Raw genomic sequence first — 19035 nt, forward strand, 5'->3', positions numbered from 1 at the left:
CACCAGTTTGACTCTGTAAGCAAAAATACCAAACCCCTTAAACAATGATGAGAGTGCCCAAATACACCAGACACGACCTTCCAGTCAACTTGTACCTGCAGCGGTCGTGCACAGCAAGTTTCTACCAAGAAGAGTCGGATGACATTAATTGTAGAGGAATTTTATCTCAGACAACTAAGAGCAAGCAAGCTTTTTAACAGAGTACTACTCCAAGGACAGGCTGAACCCAAAAAATGTGAAAATCTATCAAGAATTTCTGTTAAGACTTTTTGCAATGACTATCATTATACATCACTAATAAATGTAATCAGCTGATATCTCCTACTACTAGTCTGTGCTCCTCTGACAGAGCAGATGCATACAAGCTCCAGAATATTGGTTCAGTATTCTACAATTACTCACTCTTTAAAATTTTGTGGAGTGTCTTACAGGTCTTCTTGCTCTATTGCAAAGCCAAAGTTATCTGGTGGAATTTGGAGGCTTAATTTCAGACAACAGCCACAGCCAAACAAAATGGGAATACTACCAAACCCTATTTTGCACAGCTGTTTGAAGTCATAAATTCTCCCCCTCCCTCCTTCACATAAACTACTGAAATTTAACTTATTTACCTGTTCTTTTGCTTGTTTCTGCTGTTCTCTTCTTCTTCGTTCTTCTTCATTTACCTTACTAATAACAATATATCTCTCCTTCTAGAATAAAAAGAGTATAGTTTGAGGAATGACTCTGAGAAGTTCATATTTAAGACCACTGCAAGTCTGCAAATTTACATTATGAAGAAAGTTAAGTCATACCTCAGCAGCAGTTACTTGGCAACACAACTGTTTACATTGTAAGCATCAATGCTTATCAATGCTACTCCCAAAGGCCTATTTTAGAAAGCTATAATAGATTCATCCACCAAATCTAACTTTTACTAAATCTGCTTTTTACTTCTGAGAAAGATCTATCAGCATTTCTTGGTAAACAATGGATTTTAAATATATCTTTTGAAGCAGAGATTTGTGCTGAGAGGTGAAGATATAGCATGTGATGCTACTATTTCTCCTCTAAGAAATCAAGATGTACTTTACACCAGCACCAAATGTCAGATCCACTACATCTTAAAATACCTCTTAGTATCCTTAAAAAAAAAAAAAATAAAATTAAGCCACACAGACACATGCTTACACTTCATATGTTGGTCACATTTAATGTTTACATGTCTTTCATTTAAAAGGCTTTGCATTTTGCATAACAAATCTCACATTGGATCTAAAAGTTGGTAAAACTGAGAAAATTTTCTTTAAATGGAACAAATATTACAGGCAGTAACACGCCTAGTTACCTTATCTGACTCAAGAGTTTCAACATGGATACCTTTTGGATACCTACATCACAACAAATGAAAAGTAAATAGAAGTAGTTATTAGTTTGGCATTTAGCACATTGAAACCATAACACTGCTTCAGCAATTTCATGGTTTACTATTACTGTAAGTCCTAAGTGCAAAAGAATTATTAAATGCTCCTTTTTCATTTAAAATAATGGAAAAATTGAAGCAGTAGACTATTTAAATTGGCCTCTTTAAGTTACCTAACAATAACTAGCACTAAAATGTATTTTGCTATGCAATTTCCCATCCTATGCGGTGGAACTTAAAACTTCTTATTTTAGTAATATTAAATAAACATCATCTAGAAATTTCATCACAATCTAGAATGTCTGCTTTCAAGAAATCCAAAACACTGGTGAGAAAGCTCTTACTTACTTGCAGCCAAAAAATAGCTAATTAGGATATTAAAGTAATCAGAATTGCTTACACTTGGCATCTAAGAGAAAACTATAAACATACCAGCACCTGCTACAGAACTAGCCCACAATCTGCAAAAGCACATGCATTTTCTGTTCACTAAAAACCTGTCAAGTTACATTTATTACATAATTCTATTCAGATTTCAGAGAAGAATGATAAAATACTAAGCTTTAAAATATTTAAACTAATCATCACAAACCAGTTTAATGCAATATATCTTCAGAACACTGCAAGTCTTCTCTTAAAAGAAAAGAAAAAAAGCCTAAATTATTTACCCCCAAGGTTAAGTAAATCAGCTCTTACCGGGATTTCTCAGCAGAAATGCTAAAAATATACAGTAAGGCAGAATTACCAGTGACTTACTTCCAGCTCAAGGTCTGATAAATTAATTTCCTCTGAAATCTAAAATCAAAGGACAATTGCGTTACTATTATTCCTCCTACAAAAGTGTTTCAAAGTGATAACGTTCAGTTAAAATCAGTTCCGTTTCAGTTTGTAGAAAGACTTTTAAACCATAAATCACTGCTACCAGAATCTATATGGAAGAGTGTCCTGATTTCAACTGGGACAAAGTTCATTTTCCTCTTAGTAGCTGGTATAGTGCTGCGTTTTCTATTTAGTACAAGAATGACATCGATAGCACACTGATGTTCCAGTTGCTGCTGAGCTGGGCTTACAGTTAAGTCCAGCTTCTCATGCCACGCCAGCAAGATGGGAGGTGCACAAGAAGTCGGGAGGGGGCACAGCCACAATGGCTGACCTAAACTGGCCAAAGGGGTACTCCATACCATATGGCATCCCCCTCAGTATAGAAACGGGGCAAGTTGGCCAGAGGGTGGCTCGGGGACTGGCCGGACATCAGTTGGTGGGTAGGGAACAATTGTTTTTTATTTACAACACTTGTTTTTCTTTGGCTTTACTTCTCTCTCTTGTTTTCCTTTCAATTACAATTTTTTAAAATTTATTACTATTTTATTTCATTTCAATCATTAACCTTATCTCAACCCATGAGTCTTCTCACTTTTACCCGCTTATTTCTCCCCCTCATCGCACCAGCGTGAGGGGGGCAGGGTGCGTGCAGTGAGCAAGCAGCTCTCTGGTGTTTAGTTGCCAACTAGAATTAAACCATCCTAAAGGGTTTTACTGAATTCTGATGTTCAGTTGCCAAACTGTAAAGGCATTACCCACATATCTTCTTACAAGCAAATATTCTGTAGTCATGATTACTGTGCAGATAGAGCGATGCTACCTAGGGAAGGAGACCCACTAAAAGCAATACAGAGTGTCAAATATGAATAACTGATAGCTCCACGGATTTGAGACATTTCTTTAAAAATGCGTATCCAGAGCTTAATGAGCACTTCAGCAACAGCAAATGGAGGCTTAAATACGCAAAACACTTCTTGGCTATATATTAAACACATTGTCCCTATACACAGAGCTTCTCTCTCATAAAGCAGAGTACGACAACCACACACATGACCACGTCTTTTCAACCTTCAAAGAAGAGTCAAACAGATTTTGCTATAGTTAACGCAAGTAAAGATATCCTTCCTTAGCACTCCCCTAATTCTATATGCCAATACACAATTTTTTTACAAGGCATGTAATTTCAGAAACTGACCCTGTACATGGCTCCAGTTCCAAACTTTCTTTTTCTTCATTCTTTAATAAGTCTTCTATCTGTTCCCTGGAAAAAATAGATTATTTGCTTCTACATTTACTATTTTCTTTTTACATCGTTTACAGCTCTCCCCAAAAGACAAGAAAACACTTAACAACAAAAAGAACTATTTCACTGCTAGTGAACTAGTAAAAGTGGCTTCAACAAATGAACACGTCCCAAACATATCCCTACTGTTTATGTTGTGGTTTCAGCATCAGAGGATATTAAATGATTTTACTTACACTACTTTATCAATGAATTTTTTCTGATCGTCAGGAACTGTTACAGGACATTTTGTAGCATTAGGAGAAATGTATGACAGAGATCCTACACCCATTGGCCTGAGAACGCTTTTTTCATCATACTGTTCCCTTAGCTGCCTTTCTTCCTCCTGATTTAAATATGGAATTCCTTAAAAATAAAAATTAAGAAAAAAATTAAAACCTCATCATAATTGGAGACAAATTAGGGATGTATCATTTAGTAAAGACTTATTACTAACCACGCATTTGCTAGTTATTTCCCTGAAGGCTCAAAACATATCCCTCCCTTTCAGTCACCTGTTCTAGACCCCATTCTTTGTCTGTGTCTATACAGGCTTCCTTCTAGCACACGTCAGGCTAGCTGCTACCACTGGCCTCTTAAAAGCGATATGCCTCATGTATACAATACAGGAGACTGCAGATCATAATCACAAAAATACTTAGCGCTCCTCTTCCTTGCTATCTGCATAACTTCCACCACAGACTGCAGCAGCACCTATTACAGTGCACTGACATCTCTTTACTACTGATGCATTACACAGCTACATAACTGGTTAGTCTATATTTAGCCACCGAATAAAGTAACCAATCCAGCACTTACCTATAAAGGAATTCTACTCCGTTTAAGTTATATAATGAATTTTTGGAAAGGCAGTAACTAGCACAATTGTAGATCGGATAAGAATAGCTCCAAGACCTCCATTATGTTTTAACAGAGTATCATGAATGGTTGTCTTTTATTTTTGCAGAAAAAGATGAAAGACATCATCCTAAATTTTTCAGACATTGAAAGAAAGAAAAAGAAACTAAATCAACTCACCGTTGCGAAAAACTTTATTAAAATCAAATCCTTGGTTTGCTAAAAAATCTATACTTGAACTCTGCAAGAGAAGAAAAGAGCTTTACAATTGGCAAGAGCATCTCTGGCATAAAGAGACCAAATCAGTTATTTTTACACTTCAAAAAAAAATTATACAAAGTCCAAGGTCAAAAGCAATCAAGTTTGTGATCCCAAAGAAGCCACAGAGAGTTTAGGCTACGCTAATTTTGCTTTTTATTTTCAGTTCCCACAAAGTACAAGAACAATAAATACACTAAAGGAATAAAGATGAAAGAATGACCTATATGGAGAGAGGAAGCTAAAGAAAGGAAAACATGGTTCAGGAGAACAATTCTGAGACCACAAAAACGCTGGCAATAGCCTGGGAAGCAAAGAAAATGAGACAAGCAGATATGAATAAAAGATCAAACAGGGAACAGGAAGTCAGACAAGAAAAGAATAATTAAAAAAAAAAGGACCATCACCTCGCCAGGTCTGGCACATTATCTCCAGTCCCAGAAACCACACAATGCAACATCTTACAAGATTTAAAAACTGAGGTTAAAGATATTCCTTTAAATCTCATTTTCAGGGATTGCTCTTAACTGCTGCTTATTTCTTCCATATGAAAACCAAACCCCAGAAACGTATGTTTTTCTAGCTTTTAAGCCAAAGAACCAATCACTTCTCCCTCTAAAATTCCTGGAAACTTCTCAGAAGTTGGCTGCAGGTATACCTTCACCAAACAAAATCAAACTTATTTTTCTACTAACCTGACAGACAAACTTGACATCTGGAGAACTTCTGTTAAATGGTTTTGGAAAAATATAGAAATTAAATGACTTCGTTATATACCTGTGAAAAAGAGAGGTGGCATATCAATAGAGCTTACCAGTATTACTTCAGAAATTCCTCAATTAAGAAAATAAGAATTAGAGAATAACTTACTTTTCTTCTGTTTGATCATATTTAAAAGTGCAAAGGCCAAACTGAAAGAGCAAAAAATCCATGGAATGCTGGAAAGGAAAGAAAAATGTTGCACGAGAATAAAAATCGTACACATCTGGAGATAACTAGGGTGCATCCACCAGAAATATGATTTCTTTCCATTTCAAGATTAACCAAAACTCAATTTTCTTAACCAGCATTTATTCTGTCGATAATTTTGAAATGAATACACCAGAGTTCTTCAAATAGCGTTCATCCCCATTTAATCATTTTATTATTGCCCAAAGATGATTTGCAGTACGCATTTCCATTCTGTACACAGACGGGAACTGAGGGAATCCCCATCTCTCTCCACCTGTTGCTCACACAGAAGAGATGCTGCATCCAAACCAACTGTCTGTCTCCTCTACAGCGTTCATTTACATTCCCCACAGTGTGGGAGCAGACTGTGAGGGACACTGGCTGTATATAGCTTTCAAATACATGTAATAATGCGGTTAATACTCTTCTAATCCACATGGCTAACTGGATTACGCGATACTAGCATAGTCATTAGGCATTTTACCGTCATGCCCTCTAGTATTTCACAATTATTAGATCAATATCAGAAAGGTTTTTAACACCATTGCAAGCATACAAGACAATAAACAAGCACTATGGTCTCACTGAAAGACTACCTCGTGAGGACCAAGCACCCATTTTAAACACAAACAATGGATAGGATTATTCAATTTTATCATAGGGAAAAAATAACAGGTGGCAACAGTATACAAAATTAGCCCTTTTGTCTTTAAGAATCAAAAGTATCAATAATCAAGGCAATTTTTTAAGTGGTAAAATTTAAGTTTTAGGAATGTGACAACAAAAAAATTGAGGCTGCCTTCTGATACACCGGATCTCCTACAAAGAGCAAGAAAGACTGACTATACCTGCAGAGCCCAAGTTGTCAGCTACCCTGAAGCTCTCAACGGCTCATATTCAGCCAAACAAACAGAACATGGCATCCTGTAGCTTCTTTGCTGCTCTTCAGCGACTAGTCTCTATTTCTATTGCCTCCTTTAGTGTTTGAGATTTTCTTTTTGCTTTTTTCGGTTTGGTGGGAGGTTTTAGCTACAGCCTGCTCCCCAGTTTTTGCCATTTGTTGTCACAGTTTCCCAGGAGGAACACTAAGTGATGATTCCCTCATCCTACAATGCTTCCTAACAAAATATTACTAAACAGTGTTTATTGACCCCTTGGACACTTCAGGAAACACAATGTGCTGAGATACAAAGAAAACTCAAACCATCAGGTTTGACCTTTAGACCCTCACACACCATACATGGTCTCCTGAGGGATCTAGCTATTTTTGAAAACTACTTCCGTATCCTCCAGCCCTGTTTTTGCTGTGTGTGCTGCAGAGAGGCAGAAGTGGTAACAACAGCTGGCATTTAACTTTGCTAGGGGACAGTATGTGCTGGCAGGGGGAGGTAGTTTGGGAAGGACCCTAGTCCTGATATAATTTGTGTCACTGAATTTCTCTTACTCAGTCCCCCTTTGAAGCAATAAATTTTAACCCTCATAACATTTTTTAACAAGCTCTACACATCTACTAATTCTTGCGTGAAGAATCATGGCTGTCTGGCTGTTCTGATCATGACTTCTGCAAGTTTAATGCGACGCTCCCCAATTCTTGTGTTAGTAGAGACAAGAAAACAAGCAGTCATCATCGGTACTGCGTAACCCAATTTGACAGACCTCTGTCATCTCTCCTACATTGCCTCCATTCATTAGGTGTTCCTAATCTTTTTCAAGCCTTTTCATTTTAGTTAAGCTAAACACTTTACCTTTTTAAGTTTCTGATACCTTTCTTCTGGAGTGTCAAAGCCATTGGTTAATGCACTAACAGAAGGCCCATCGCTGATCCCTGAAAAAGTAGAACATATTTTGTTCTACCTAGCCATGACAAAGAAACACAACAATTGGCAATTTGAAAAAAAAACGTTTTCACTTAAAAGTTCGTGTTAAGAGCATTTCAGTTGACAAAGTTCTTCTACTGCATAAAACTGCGCAAGTTAGCCTAAAGCCACTCAGTTCAATAGCAATGTTTTAGCAATAGTTTTGCCACAATAGCTCTGCTGTTCTGATTCCTCTTCGGTGTCGGTAGGTCTCTACGACACATTGCAGGACCAAAGTCAAATTAAAACAGTAAAAGTGCTGTCCATAGACTCACTGAATGACTTGGTCACCTTAATATGTAACTATAGTTCCATAAGCACTAAATGTAATGAAACCCAATCTTGATCGTTTATGTTTCATGTTTGACTGAACTCAGTACCCTAAAGCTAAAGCACTAATTAAAGCATCTCTCCAACACACAGGCCCTCTACGTTTTACAAACATAAAAGCTCTAATTGCCATGTTCCCCTGCCCGAACACCAGCAGGACCTCCCTTCATATTTATCCCAATCTCTTGCTTTCACTTCATTTATTTTTTCCTGATCTGCAGCTGAGGATCAACTAACAAATCAAAAGATTACTGTGGGGAGGAAGCAGAAGCAGCATATTTTTATTTTATTTTATATGTATCTACTGTACGTATAAACAATGGTTTAACCATTCTGTGGCAGCTTCAGGTTTCTGAAGCCAGCAACGAGACAGGTTCCAGCGTACGCTCAGGCACTGGGACTCGCCCACAAGTTTTGACAATACTCCCACAACCACAACATGGGTATCACTGTACCTGAAACTCCCCATCGATGGCCAGGAAGTCGACTCCTCAATGGCTTCGTAAACTTTGTTTTAGGTTATCCTTAAAATCTGCAGGTAAGGGGGATAAAACATAACTACCGAGCACTGCCTCCCTGGGGCGGGGGAGTCGGGGTCTGGAACGGAGAGGGATCGGTGTCGGAGCCGGCAGCGGGGCTGGGAGAGTCGGGGGGGCGAACCAGGAGGACTGAGATAGTGGGGTCGGAGGGGCTGGGGGAAAACCGGGTCGGGACTAGCGTCGGGGGGTTGCGGCTGGAATGACTGGGAGAGGCGGGGCTGAGGCCGGGATGACCAGGGGGCTGGGATGCGGGAGTTGGTACTGGGGTGACTGGGGGAGCCCGGCTGAAGGAGCTGGTGCTGGGGCCCGCCCTCCGTCCCGGGGCGCGGGCAAAAGCCCACCACACCTCCCCGCACAAAGGGGAGAGGAGAAATGGGGCTCCCGCCGCCAGCCCGGGGAAGGGCCACCGGGGTGAGGGGAGCTAGCGCGGTCACTCACTGCTCCTGACCACCTCCATCCCGCGCCGCCCCGGCCCCACCCGCCGCCTCCCAGCGGTGCCGGAAGCTGCCCCAACCACCCCGCCGCACGTGACCGCCCACGTGACTGCCCCCGAGCACGGGATCGCTGCACGTGACCAGACAGCTGCACGTGATAGCCCACGTGACCGTCCCGACGCACGCGACAGCCCACGTGACTGCGCCCCTGAGCACGTGATCGCCCCACGTGAGCGCGGCGCGCCGCCGCCATTTCCCCTTGGGGCGGGACGGCAGCGCCTGGCGGCGCGGAGCTTCTCTGGGGTCGCTCGATAGGCCCTGAGGCGTCGGGAAGCGCGCTCTGTGGAGCGAAGAGGCAAGGGATGGGGCTCGCTGAGAAGAGCGAGAGGACGGCGGCGGCGGAGGAAGAGAGCTACGATCGCCCTGCAGGGAAAGGTCCCGAGGAGCCGGTAGGCACGAGGTGTCGCGGAAGAAACGTTGTTTTCCTGTTGAAATACTAAAATCAGCCCCCTTGTGTGCTCTCGGGTGGCCGAGAAGGTCCATAGCGGCTGGGGCTGCGTTGGAAGCAGCGTGGCCGGCGAGAGCGGGCACAAGATTCTGCCCTTGCATTCGAATCTAAGGGTTAGTTTTGGGCTTTTCACTGCAAGGCCAAGGAGGCTCTGGAGCGTGGCCAGAGCACGGGAGCTGAGGAAGGGAAACAGGCCTGTGAGGAACGGCTGAGGGACCTGAGATTCTTTTATCCTGGAGAAAAGTAGGCTGAGGGAGACCTTGAAAGGCGGGTGTAGTGAGATGGGGTTTTGTCTCCCCAAGTGACAGGTGATAGGATGAGTGGGAATGGCCTTAAGCTGTGTCCGGAGAGGTTCAGATAGGACATTAGCAAAAATTTCTTCACCGAAAAGGTTATCAGTCACTGGCGCAGGCTGCCCAGGGCCGTGATTGAGTCCGCATCCCTGCAAGTGTTTAAGAAACGGCTAGATGAAGCGCTCCGGGATATGGTTAGTAGTGGACAGGTATGGTGGGCTGACGACCTCAAAATTCTTTCCGACCTAGTGATTCTATGACTGTATAGGATGAGCACCTATCATTGTAGAATAACCACAAATAAGAGATCAGTGCTCAGCAGCTCTGCAGTACCAAGAGATGAGGTGTTGGAGAGAAGCAGGAAGAAGAAGCTCAGGGCAGGGACACTGTCAGAGTATTGGTTGCACGTTTAGAGGTCACACAGCAGCGTGAAGAATCTTTTTTCAGAATTCCAACAGAATGAAAACAATTGGGAAATTCTCCACGAATTGGGAGGTAATTCCTGCTTAGAGTAGAAAATAACAGTTATGAGGTCCTGAGCAGAGAGAGCTTTTAAAGGTTCTTGAAGATTAGCTTGCACTTTTTCAGTAGAGCAGTTTATTCTACATGCACTCCCAGTGAATCATCTATGTGATTAAATGGTGCTGGAGTAAGAGATTAGTTAAAAAACAGTAGTAGAGATTTCTCTATTTTGCAGTAAATTGACTGAAGCCTGAAGTTATCATCTCATTCTTCTGTTTAACAAATGCTCCTGCAGTTTCTGGTTGAAGTGCTTATGGGACTTTGAAGTGCTTGATGGCTGGTTTAGTAACCTGGTATTTTTTACCCAAGTAGCTGACACTTCCAGGAACTCTTTGCCTCATTCACCTGCAAAATAAAATTAAACTGCAAATAGAAATGTAAGATGCCATAATAAAGTGCAGTTATTTCATAGGAATTGAAGTTTTACTTTTTACAGATTGGACATTTTCTACATCAACATGTATGTATTACTATGTATTTGGAAGGAAAATTTTAAAAACTTCTAAAGGAGTTTTTGGGGTTTGATTTGGTTATTAAAAAATAATACGGAAGAAGAAAAAGTATAAAGAACTTGAACAGTGAGACTAAATCAGTGCAATTATAGTTAGCATTTAATCTGGTGATAGTAGCCCCAAACTATTTATGTGGTGCTGTGACCTACCTACACTACAAGTTAATATGGTACCTTGGATATGGTTATTGTATGCTCTGCTTCTTTCTGGTGCCATCACCTTGGAAATGGGCCCTGCATACAGGATGCAGGTGTTCACGATAACAGCAGAGTACTCGGCTGAATTAGGACAATTATCCATCTCAGCCAATTTCTGTCTAGTTGGTTGTAGTCAGAACCACCCTTTGATGCTAGACCTCTTTCCTCTTTGAAGGTCTAATGTCCAATTAATGCCCTCAGATCTTGTGTTGGTTTTGTTTTGGTGGGTTTGACTATTAGACTATTAGATGACTTCTGTTTGCATTTGTTGTTATCATTATGGGTGTCCCAGACTGCACAACTAGATGCATCAAATAGATGGGAGTACCTTAACTTCCTTTTGCTTTCTGAAAATACCTGATTTTTTGGTGGTGCAGTGACAGCCCAGGTGCCCCATTACTCTGGTTTTGTTCCTATTTAGGAATTGCCTCTTTACTGTTTTCCTATATGCGATCTATTGCCACAAAAGGAAATGCTATTATGTATTATAAATAATTTAGACATCTCATATTTCAAGCTTAATCTCCATTACTGTGTAGTTTTCCTTAATTAGTTTTTTTAATAACATGCTTGCCTAATTGGTTCTTTTTCATGTGTATGTTAAAGCAACTGCACTTATGAATATGTAGTTTGTAATTAGAGTTCTTCGAGCTCTCTTTTTTTCAAATGACATCAGAAGAGGTTGGCTGGTTCCCAGCTCAGTGGGTAGTCCTGGCGGGGGGGGGGGGGAGAGAGAGAGGGAGAGAGAGAGAGGAGGCTCCTTACAAGACTACATTGCTGTTTTATACATGAAGTTGTATAAACTAGAACAAAAGGGTTATATTTCCACAACTGTGCACGAGCCTGTTATTTTCTGTATCGAAACAGGGTGGAATAATTGCAGCGTTAATTATTTGGGTTTGGTAACTGGTGTGGTTTGAACCAGAGGCGCAGCTTGTATGAAAGTGGAACAGAAACAAAATCTTTTACAAAGTGTTGATGTTGCTCAGTGGAGAAAGTACATCTCAACAGTGCTTCAGAAAATCACTCTGGTTTGTTGGCCTCTGGTCATAACAGAGGAATGGTGACAGATTTTTGCACCCGCAGAAGAAATCCATCGTCTCTCTCTTCCAGGACAAACAGAAAAATGTGCTTAAGTGCAAAGCCTTGGTTTTGTTTCTTCGCTTGTAAATGAAGTTTCAGGTTTGTCTTTTAGAAACCAAAGTCTTTGCTTTGCTGGGAACAGGCACATTTGTAAGCAGTCTGAGGACACTAGTTGCACTGTTGGTTTGTATTTCTGTACTGCTTGGGTTTGGTTTTTTTTTATTTTTATTCTTACCAACTTGTGTGCTTATACCTCTGTGCTGTATCTGGTTGAAAGATGGTAACTTAACATCTCAACACATGGCTCCTGCTAGGAGATTTTGATTTGGTCGTGCCTGAGGAGGAGACTGTAGAGCTTTTGATGGCTTCTAACATGTAGTGACTGATGAGTGAGTGACCTGGATCAGTGTTTTTCAGAAAGAAACTAGAAACAACCATCTGAGAGAGTATAGTAGGAACACCAAATAGGTTTATGTTTCTGGAAAGCTTTGAACATTCTTAAACTGTTCTCCATTTGTGCATTTTCTGAAATACTAGCAAAGAGTATTTACCAGTGAAGTTAATACAGAGTTCAGTCTTTCACTGAGATGGCAAGCAGATCAATCCCTTAAATTCCGGAGCATATGATTTTATGGATCGGATTTTTTTTTTTTAACATTGCCAGCAATGTGCAGCATTGACCTTTGTTACTAATGGTTTATTCCACGTGCTTGGAAAGAATGGTGATGGAGTAAAAAAAAAGATTGTTGCATTATACTCATGTTGTATTTTCTAATGATATTTTCTTTTTATCATGTTTTTTTACTAAACTCTTGGTTAAAGATACTGTCAAAAGTCATCTGAATCATCATGAGGGTTTTTTGTTTCATTTTCCTGGGTTATGTAAACACAGGAGAAGAAAATATAGGGAGATAGAGCCCAGCTGTTTACAATCAAAGCCAGATGTAAAATGTAGTTTGATATGAGTGATATTGAGGGGAGCTAAATCAGTTGAAAAGTTTAAAACCATCAGACTAACAAAAGAATTGAATTACAATGATAAATTACACTGCTTGCAATTATGAACTTCTGTAGTAACGTTTTTCTTAATAAGGTTTATCTTGTTGCTTTGCAGAAGTAATGCCTCACCTGGTTTGAAGACCTAGGAGAGCTTTCCGTTTGCATAAGGTGTAAAAGAAAATGGAAGAAGATGAGACTTTACAAGGCAAAAGGAGAGAGCAGAAGCTGAAAAACATGCCGCTCCTGAGATGGGGCGCAGCTATCAGTTAGTGAGTTCCTTTGCCACTGCTGTTATGACATTCTGTCAATCCCACCACCCTGAACTGTGGGCATAGTTTTCTGCAGACATTGCCTAGCCTGTGGTGGGTATCATCCAGAAAGAATGAGTGCCCTGAATGCAGAGAAAAATGGGAGGGATTCCCCAAAATCAAATCCTCCTCAGGTAAAGCGTACCCTGTGCCATTGGGGATTTCTAAATCCACCAACTTTAGATGTTCTGGTTTTCCTGAGTTTGCTGCAGATTTTCATAGTTTATTGGTAATCTGAACTGTCGCAAGGATATTTAAATCCTGAAATCTTTCATGTTCTGCACTTGCACTGAACTGTTCACGTACATTTTTTCTGTGTGGAACTAAGAGGTAGGTTGGTTTGCTTTGTTTTGTTTTTTTTTTTAAATTTTTTATTTTCCTTTTCTGAATTTTTGAAGGATGGAGAGTAGGGATCCTTAAGACACGTGCATCTGCTGGTCCAGCTGGTTATTCCAAATAATTCAAAGTTAGAATGATGTTTGATAATTGTCATTATTTCTGTAATAGGAATTACTTATTGAAGAAATGTGACATTATTGCAGAACAAAGCTAGACATATGTATTTGCTGTGTTAACAATACTTACTCTAGGTTAATAAATAGATGGTAGGATTGATGGTAGGCTTTTTACATGTCTTTGCTTAGCATTTTTGAGTAATTGCCGCTTGCCAGTAGCACACAGAATTCTAGTTTTATACAAGAAATAAGGATTTTTATTTTTAATGTGATATTTTGACTTTCCCTATACTTTGAAGCTAAGGAAAATCAAACATGATGTTTGGAAGTAATTTATTTAATTTTAACTCTACTAAATATTATTAATGAATGTTTTCTTGCTTTCAGAGATGACAATCTTAGTACAGGCTGGAAAACAAAAATAAAAAGATTAGGCCCTTTTCTGAATGTTAAGCCTCAGTGGTTGTAGTACAATGACAAATATTTTTCCCATTAGGGATATTATTGAAAAGCTATTTTCTGATGCCATTGAACAAAGAAAAGAAGATATTCAACAAAACACTGATGTAGCACGCAGCTTAGCAACCTTCCAAAAATATGGGAATGACCAGATCCCTACAATTCCGAACACAGGAAGAATTAATCCTCGAGGAGGAGGGTTTTTCTCAGGCGTTCTGACAGCTTTAACTTGTGTAGCAGTAAGTTTCATCTGGTTGGTTTTCCATATTTACTTCATTAAGCATGCAATCAAATATACTTAAATTACATGCACATAAAAAGGATGATCAGTGTAGAAGAGACTTCATCTGAGTGCAGTAAATGAGGGAGCATTTGGAGTTGTCTGTCAGGAACAATTGTGATATACTACGCATGGAACATAGACAAATTGGGTAAAACTTCAAGATGCTTTCTTATAACCTGGACATTCTAAGGTCCATAAAAGGGAAAGTTCTACATGTCAAGCCCCTTAATGCGTGTTTATTTGTATCATTAATATATTTGTTCTGCAGGTGAAGGATATATTTTTTTCTCCCTTTTTTAATTTTTTTTTTTAATGTACCTATAGGTCATTCTACTTGGATATCACTGGAGTAGCAGAGAATTTGAAGAAGATCATCTTGTCCACAAGCCTGTTGCTAAGTGGACTGCTGAGGAAGTGATACTGTGGTTAGAGCAGCTGGGCCCATGGGCTTCACATTACAAAGAAAGGTTTTTACTAGAGAAAGTGAATGGAAGGTGAGAGGCCTAGTTGTCAAGAAAAACTGTCCTTTGATTGGACTACTGGATAGTTTTCATTAGGCATGGTATACTGTGAAATGACTGTACCTCATTCCATAGATTGTGGGAACATTCTGTTGATGTATCGGAATAAAATTCAGAGGAAAATTTAACACTTGTAGTTGAAAACTTCAGTAGTAGGTACTAAGCAGTACTGAATTTTCTAAGAACTTTTTAAAAGGCTGACAATGCAGACTGAAATGATACTGAAAGATAAATTCTACTATTATCCAGCCCTCCCAGCTTTTTTTTTTTTTGTGAAAATACACACGCTATATGCATTTGATGCATTCTTCCCAAGAAGCTCTGGGTTTGATTTCAGGCAACCAGACTGGATCCGTGAAATACTGAAGAACTGTGTCCAGTAAGAGCCAACAAGCTGATAAATTTGCATTCTGAAAGCAGGCAGGAGTACTTGAAAAGAAGGATATATAAAACCCAGGCTCTGAGACACAGATGATTGAGAACATGATAGGAATATAATCCAAAAGGCAATACCCTCCATCAGTAGCTTATTGTTTCAGTATGTTACTGCTGATTTTTTTTAGTCGTATCTTTTTGGTGAAGAGGCACTGTTTACCTTCTGAATTCTTCTGCTCTTGTAGACTCCTTCTAACATTGACAGAGGAGGATTTCATCAAAGAGCCTTACAGTATAGAGAACAGTAACCCACAGAAGAGCTATTGTGGCGGAACTGGAATGTGTGAAACTTTAGTGTTAAGCCACCACAGAACCTTGGGATATAAGGTACGTTTTATATGAAAATCTGTCATGTATATTTAAGTATTTTTAAAATAATATGTTTAAAAGAAGATTCTCTTAAAGCCAGGAGGAATGTTGAGGTAGTAGAATTACCCTGCAAAAACTGCTCAGTTTAATGAACTCCTCTATCTGAAAAAATGATTGACAGAAAAATTGAAGAACTGGCATGACCCTTTCATTTCATTTTTTCATGAAACTTAATAATTTGATATCTTGCAGGCAGTAAATCCAGGAAAATCACTCTTTCTTCTGTATGCACTGAAGAATTCCCCAAGGCTCAGTATGTTATACCTCTATTTGTTTGAGTACATGGAAGCTTTCCTACCTTTCATCCATACAATTTGCCCTATGCAGGAAGACAAGTATGAAGATACTTTCACAAAACTAATAGTAAGTGTTTAAAACGTTAAATATGCAACTTGCTTTAGCGATAAGCATTTTAAGACTAGTGGCATAAAACCCCAAGATATAATTATGCACTATATTCATCTCTGTACACTTTAACTTGCTTTGTAGGACTTTTTTTTATATTCCTTGATTTTTAGTTGTATGTGATTACCAATGTTGTGACAGAGACCTTTAGTAAGAGTGACTTAAGGCTTTTTAAGACTTCAAATCTGTGAAAACTGATTTTTTTTTTTTTGAATGTTCACATGACTATAGAAAGGCTGTTCACTCAAAATACTGTGTTCTACCAAATGGCATTATAGGTCTCCTCTGTGATTTTTTTTATTTTAATCTAATGAAATTACTGGATGAAATTACAATATTGGCTAACAGAATTAGAATAAAGATAAGTTACTGCTTTCAGTGTATGGAAAAACAATTTTTCAACAAGACTAGTGGAAATACGCCAGTATTGTGTCTGTAATAGGAAATCAACAGTTGTGTTTATCCTAATTTACAGGACCTTAAAGAATCCTTCTTGGAAACAATGGAGAGAATTCATTGTGAAGTACTTCTTTTTGCCATACCAGCTGATAGCTGAATTTGCTTGGGATTGGTTGGATGTGCACTACTGGACGTCAAGATTTATAATTGTAAATGCAATGCTGCTCTCTGTTCTGGAAGTATTCTCCTTTTGGAGGCTCTGGTCAAGAAGAGAACTGAAGTAAGTCTTACTGAGCTCACTGGAGAGGGTAGGAAGTACATGGCCTCATAAATAGGAAGTGACAGTCTTAGGATTTCCCAGTTGCTCACTGAAGTGACAGTGTCTGATCGCTGCTCTGAGGTTAACGTGTGAATCTATATCTGCACGTATACTAGGACTGACTCTTGAACATCTTTATTTCTGTGAATGCTTGGAAGGGTTTCTTATAGCTGGCTTTACTGATTAGGTGCAGCATATGCAGTCAGGCTAATAAGCATGTTCTTAACCACTGGGTACATATTAACTTTTACTGTGAAAGCTGCCCTTTATGGCAACTGGTTGTTAGCTGTTAGCTGAGAACTAAATGCATTAGTTTTGTCACAATATGCTTACAATAGAGTTGTTGAAGGAAGAATCCTCAGGAACATAAATAAGTTTAGTTACACTGATATTCTTTCTGATAAGTGATCAAAATTGCTGGTTTGAGTTACTGCTTTAGGCTCAATTTCAGCATACGAGCAGTGCTGCATAACAGCTGTGCTCTTTTATGGCTAGTTGTGGGACCTGGCACAGGATCAGCCCTGGGTGCAAGCTAAGGGACACAGCAGGCTTGCAGGAGACCAGGGACATCGCCCGTGGCAAACCTGGAATTTCACCACTCCCAGCTTACTGCGTAAATTTAATGCTTCCTTGTACAAAAACTACTATTAATGTATTTTAAGGAAGCTTTTCTGGAGTGCAGAATGATGTTTTACAGATACCAGAGTAATGGTTAAATAATTTGAGGCTGCAGCACGTACGAGCTTTTCTTAGAATGGAAAAAAACAAAACAAAGTTCCTCTAAGTTTCTCCCTTTCTTTTTTCACAGGACTGTTCCTCACAGAATGTGGAAACATTTCTGGAAAGTCTTAACCCAGGGTCTTTTTATTGCCATTTTTTGGCCTTTTATTCCTCAGTTTGTCTGCAATTGTTTGTTTTACTGGGCCTTGTACTTTAACCCAATTATAAACATTGATCTTGTTGTTAAAGAAGTAAGGCGACTGGAGACACAAGTGCAATGACTGGCATTGGAACTTTTGAGCTGTTTAGCTTCTAAAAATAAACACTTGAAATAAACATAACTGTTCTTTGTATATGTGGCAGAGAAAGTGGTGGATTAGGTTAACTTAATCATACAAAAAAGCCTTAATATTAGTTACCCTTAAATCAGTTGATTCCAAATCTGAGGATGGGTTTTGTTATCCAAAAGGAATTTCCTGTTAAAAAAATAAGACATTCCTGATTTAACTGTGTAAAACTTTTATGGTCCTGTCACCCTACTTTTGATCAAATCAAACTTCTTCATCTTGTCTTGAGTATTCTGGTTATTTTCAAGCCTGCCTTAAAATCGGTGTCTTCTGAACAGCTATGTGACTTTTTTTTTTTTTTTTAACTTAGCATTTCACACCAGCAATGTGTTCCTCAAGTTGAGTTTGCCAAAGGAAAGCTCTTCCTGGATAGGCTTGAAACTGAAAGTACTTCAGTGTTTTCAGTCTGCTTCACATGTAAAGCTATGACCGTCAAATACGGTCACAGTAGAGTTTGTTCTAAAATTCCCGCTGTTGGAGGCAAAGACTGAGGGTTTTTTGTCTTTCGGAAAATGTGGTGATTACTATTCAAAATTTGTTTTTCAGATCAGTTAGACTTCGTCAGTACCTTCTTCAATGCTCTCCTCTTGAAGCCTGTTGCTAATTCTTAAGTTTAGGGTTATCTCATAAAAAGGGTTATTTTGAGAAGTGATCTGACACTGTAATTGTGTCCTAGTGCAATATAATGCATGTATGTAGATCTGCGAGTGAATATTGACTGGAAGGTTGTTTTGCGTAAACAGGATTGCCATGTGTTAATGTATGGTTTTTTGACAGAAGCAAATGTTAATTTTTTTATTTACTCAAGAGCTTTGTCCCATTGCATTCTACAGCAGTTTGAGTTTTTTCATTTTTCATTTGTATCATTAATAGTAACTTTGAATTTGCCTATGAATATTTTTGAAGATTAAAGATGTTTTGAAATCTTCATCCTTAAAGAAGTCTTTTTTTTTTTTTAATATTGAAGTACTTTCTTTGACTTGTGCAAACTTGTTCTGTAGCCCTGCAACTTTAAGTTGATGTGGGTGAAAGCAGACATAAACCCCTTCTGGTTCTTAAACTGTTAAAATTGGCAGTTATGGACAAGTGTATTGTTCACCAGTTTGTGTTACTGATGGGTATTCCTAAAAGGTTTCAAAAAACTGAAGTGACTCTAGCTAAACTGTCTT

General features: G+C 39.1%; 2 protein-coding genes across 4 annotated transcripts in view; one reads left to right on the plus strand and one right to left on the minus strand.

The window, feature by feature from the left end:
* Positions 1-8290, minus strand: part of PARN (poly(A)-specific ribonuclease) — a 50754-nt gene extending 42464 nt beyond the window's left edge. Inside the window, exons 1-10 of one of the 3 annotated variants that reach the window (XM_054080312.1) lie at positions 8218-8289; positions 7319-7402; positions 5493-5560; positions 5318-5399; positions 4545-4605; positions 3704-3872; positions 3420-3485; positions 2159-2197; positions 1328-1370; positions 612-692 (exon numbers count right to left, since the gene is read on the minus strand). In XM_054080312.1, the coding sequence (XP_053936287.1) occupies positions 612-692; positions 1328-1370; positions 2159-2197; positions 3420-3485; positions 3704-3872; positions 4545-4605; positions 5318-5399; positions 5493-5554 (603 nt within the window). In that variant the 5' untranslated portion in view covers positions 5555-5560; positions 7319-7402; positions 8218-8289. Of the gene's footprint in view, positions 1-611; positions 693-1327; positions 1371-2158; positions 2198-3419; positions 3486-3703; positions 3873-4544; positions 4606-5317; positions 5400-5492; positions 5561-7318; positions 7403-8217 lie in introns of those variants that run through there. The other 2 variants (XM_054080314.1, XM_054080313.1) reach the window with 2 other exon arrangements.
* An 884-nt stretch (positions 8291-9174) lies between these two features.
* On the plus strand, positions 9175-18749 carry BFAR (bifunctional apoptosis regulator). Its single transcript, XM_054080618.1, is given in 13 exon segments — positions 9175-9309; positions 12962-13054; positions 13057-13101; positions 13104-13145; positions 13148-13277; positions 14094-14307; positions 14676-14845; positions 15493-15553; positions 15555-15595; positions 15597-15655; positions 15873-16036; positions 16555-16760; positions 17608-18749. Coding segments are annotated over 12 exon segments (1353 nt in total). The 5' UTR covers positions 9175-9309; positions 12962-13026; the 3' UTR covers positions 17801-18749.
* The last annotated feature ends 286 nt before the right edge of the window (positions 18750-19035 follow it).

The sequence above is a fragment of the Cuculus canorus genome, chromosome 15, assembly GCF_017976375.1.
Source record: "Cuculus canorus isolate bCucCan1 chromosome 15, bCucCan1.pri, whole genome shotgun sequence".
Taxonomy (NCBI): Eukaryota; Metazoa; Chordata; class Aves; order Cuculiformes; family Cuculidae; genus Cuculus; species Cuculus canorus.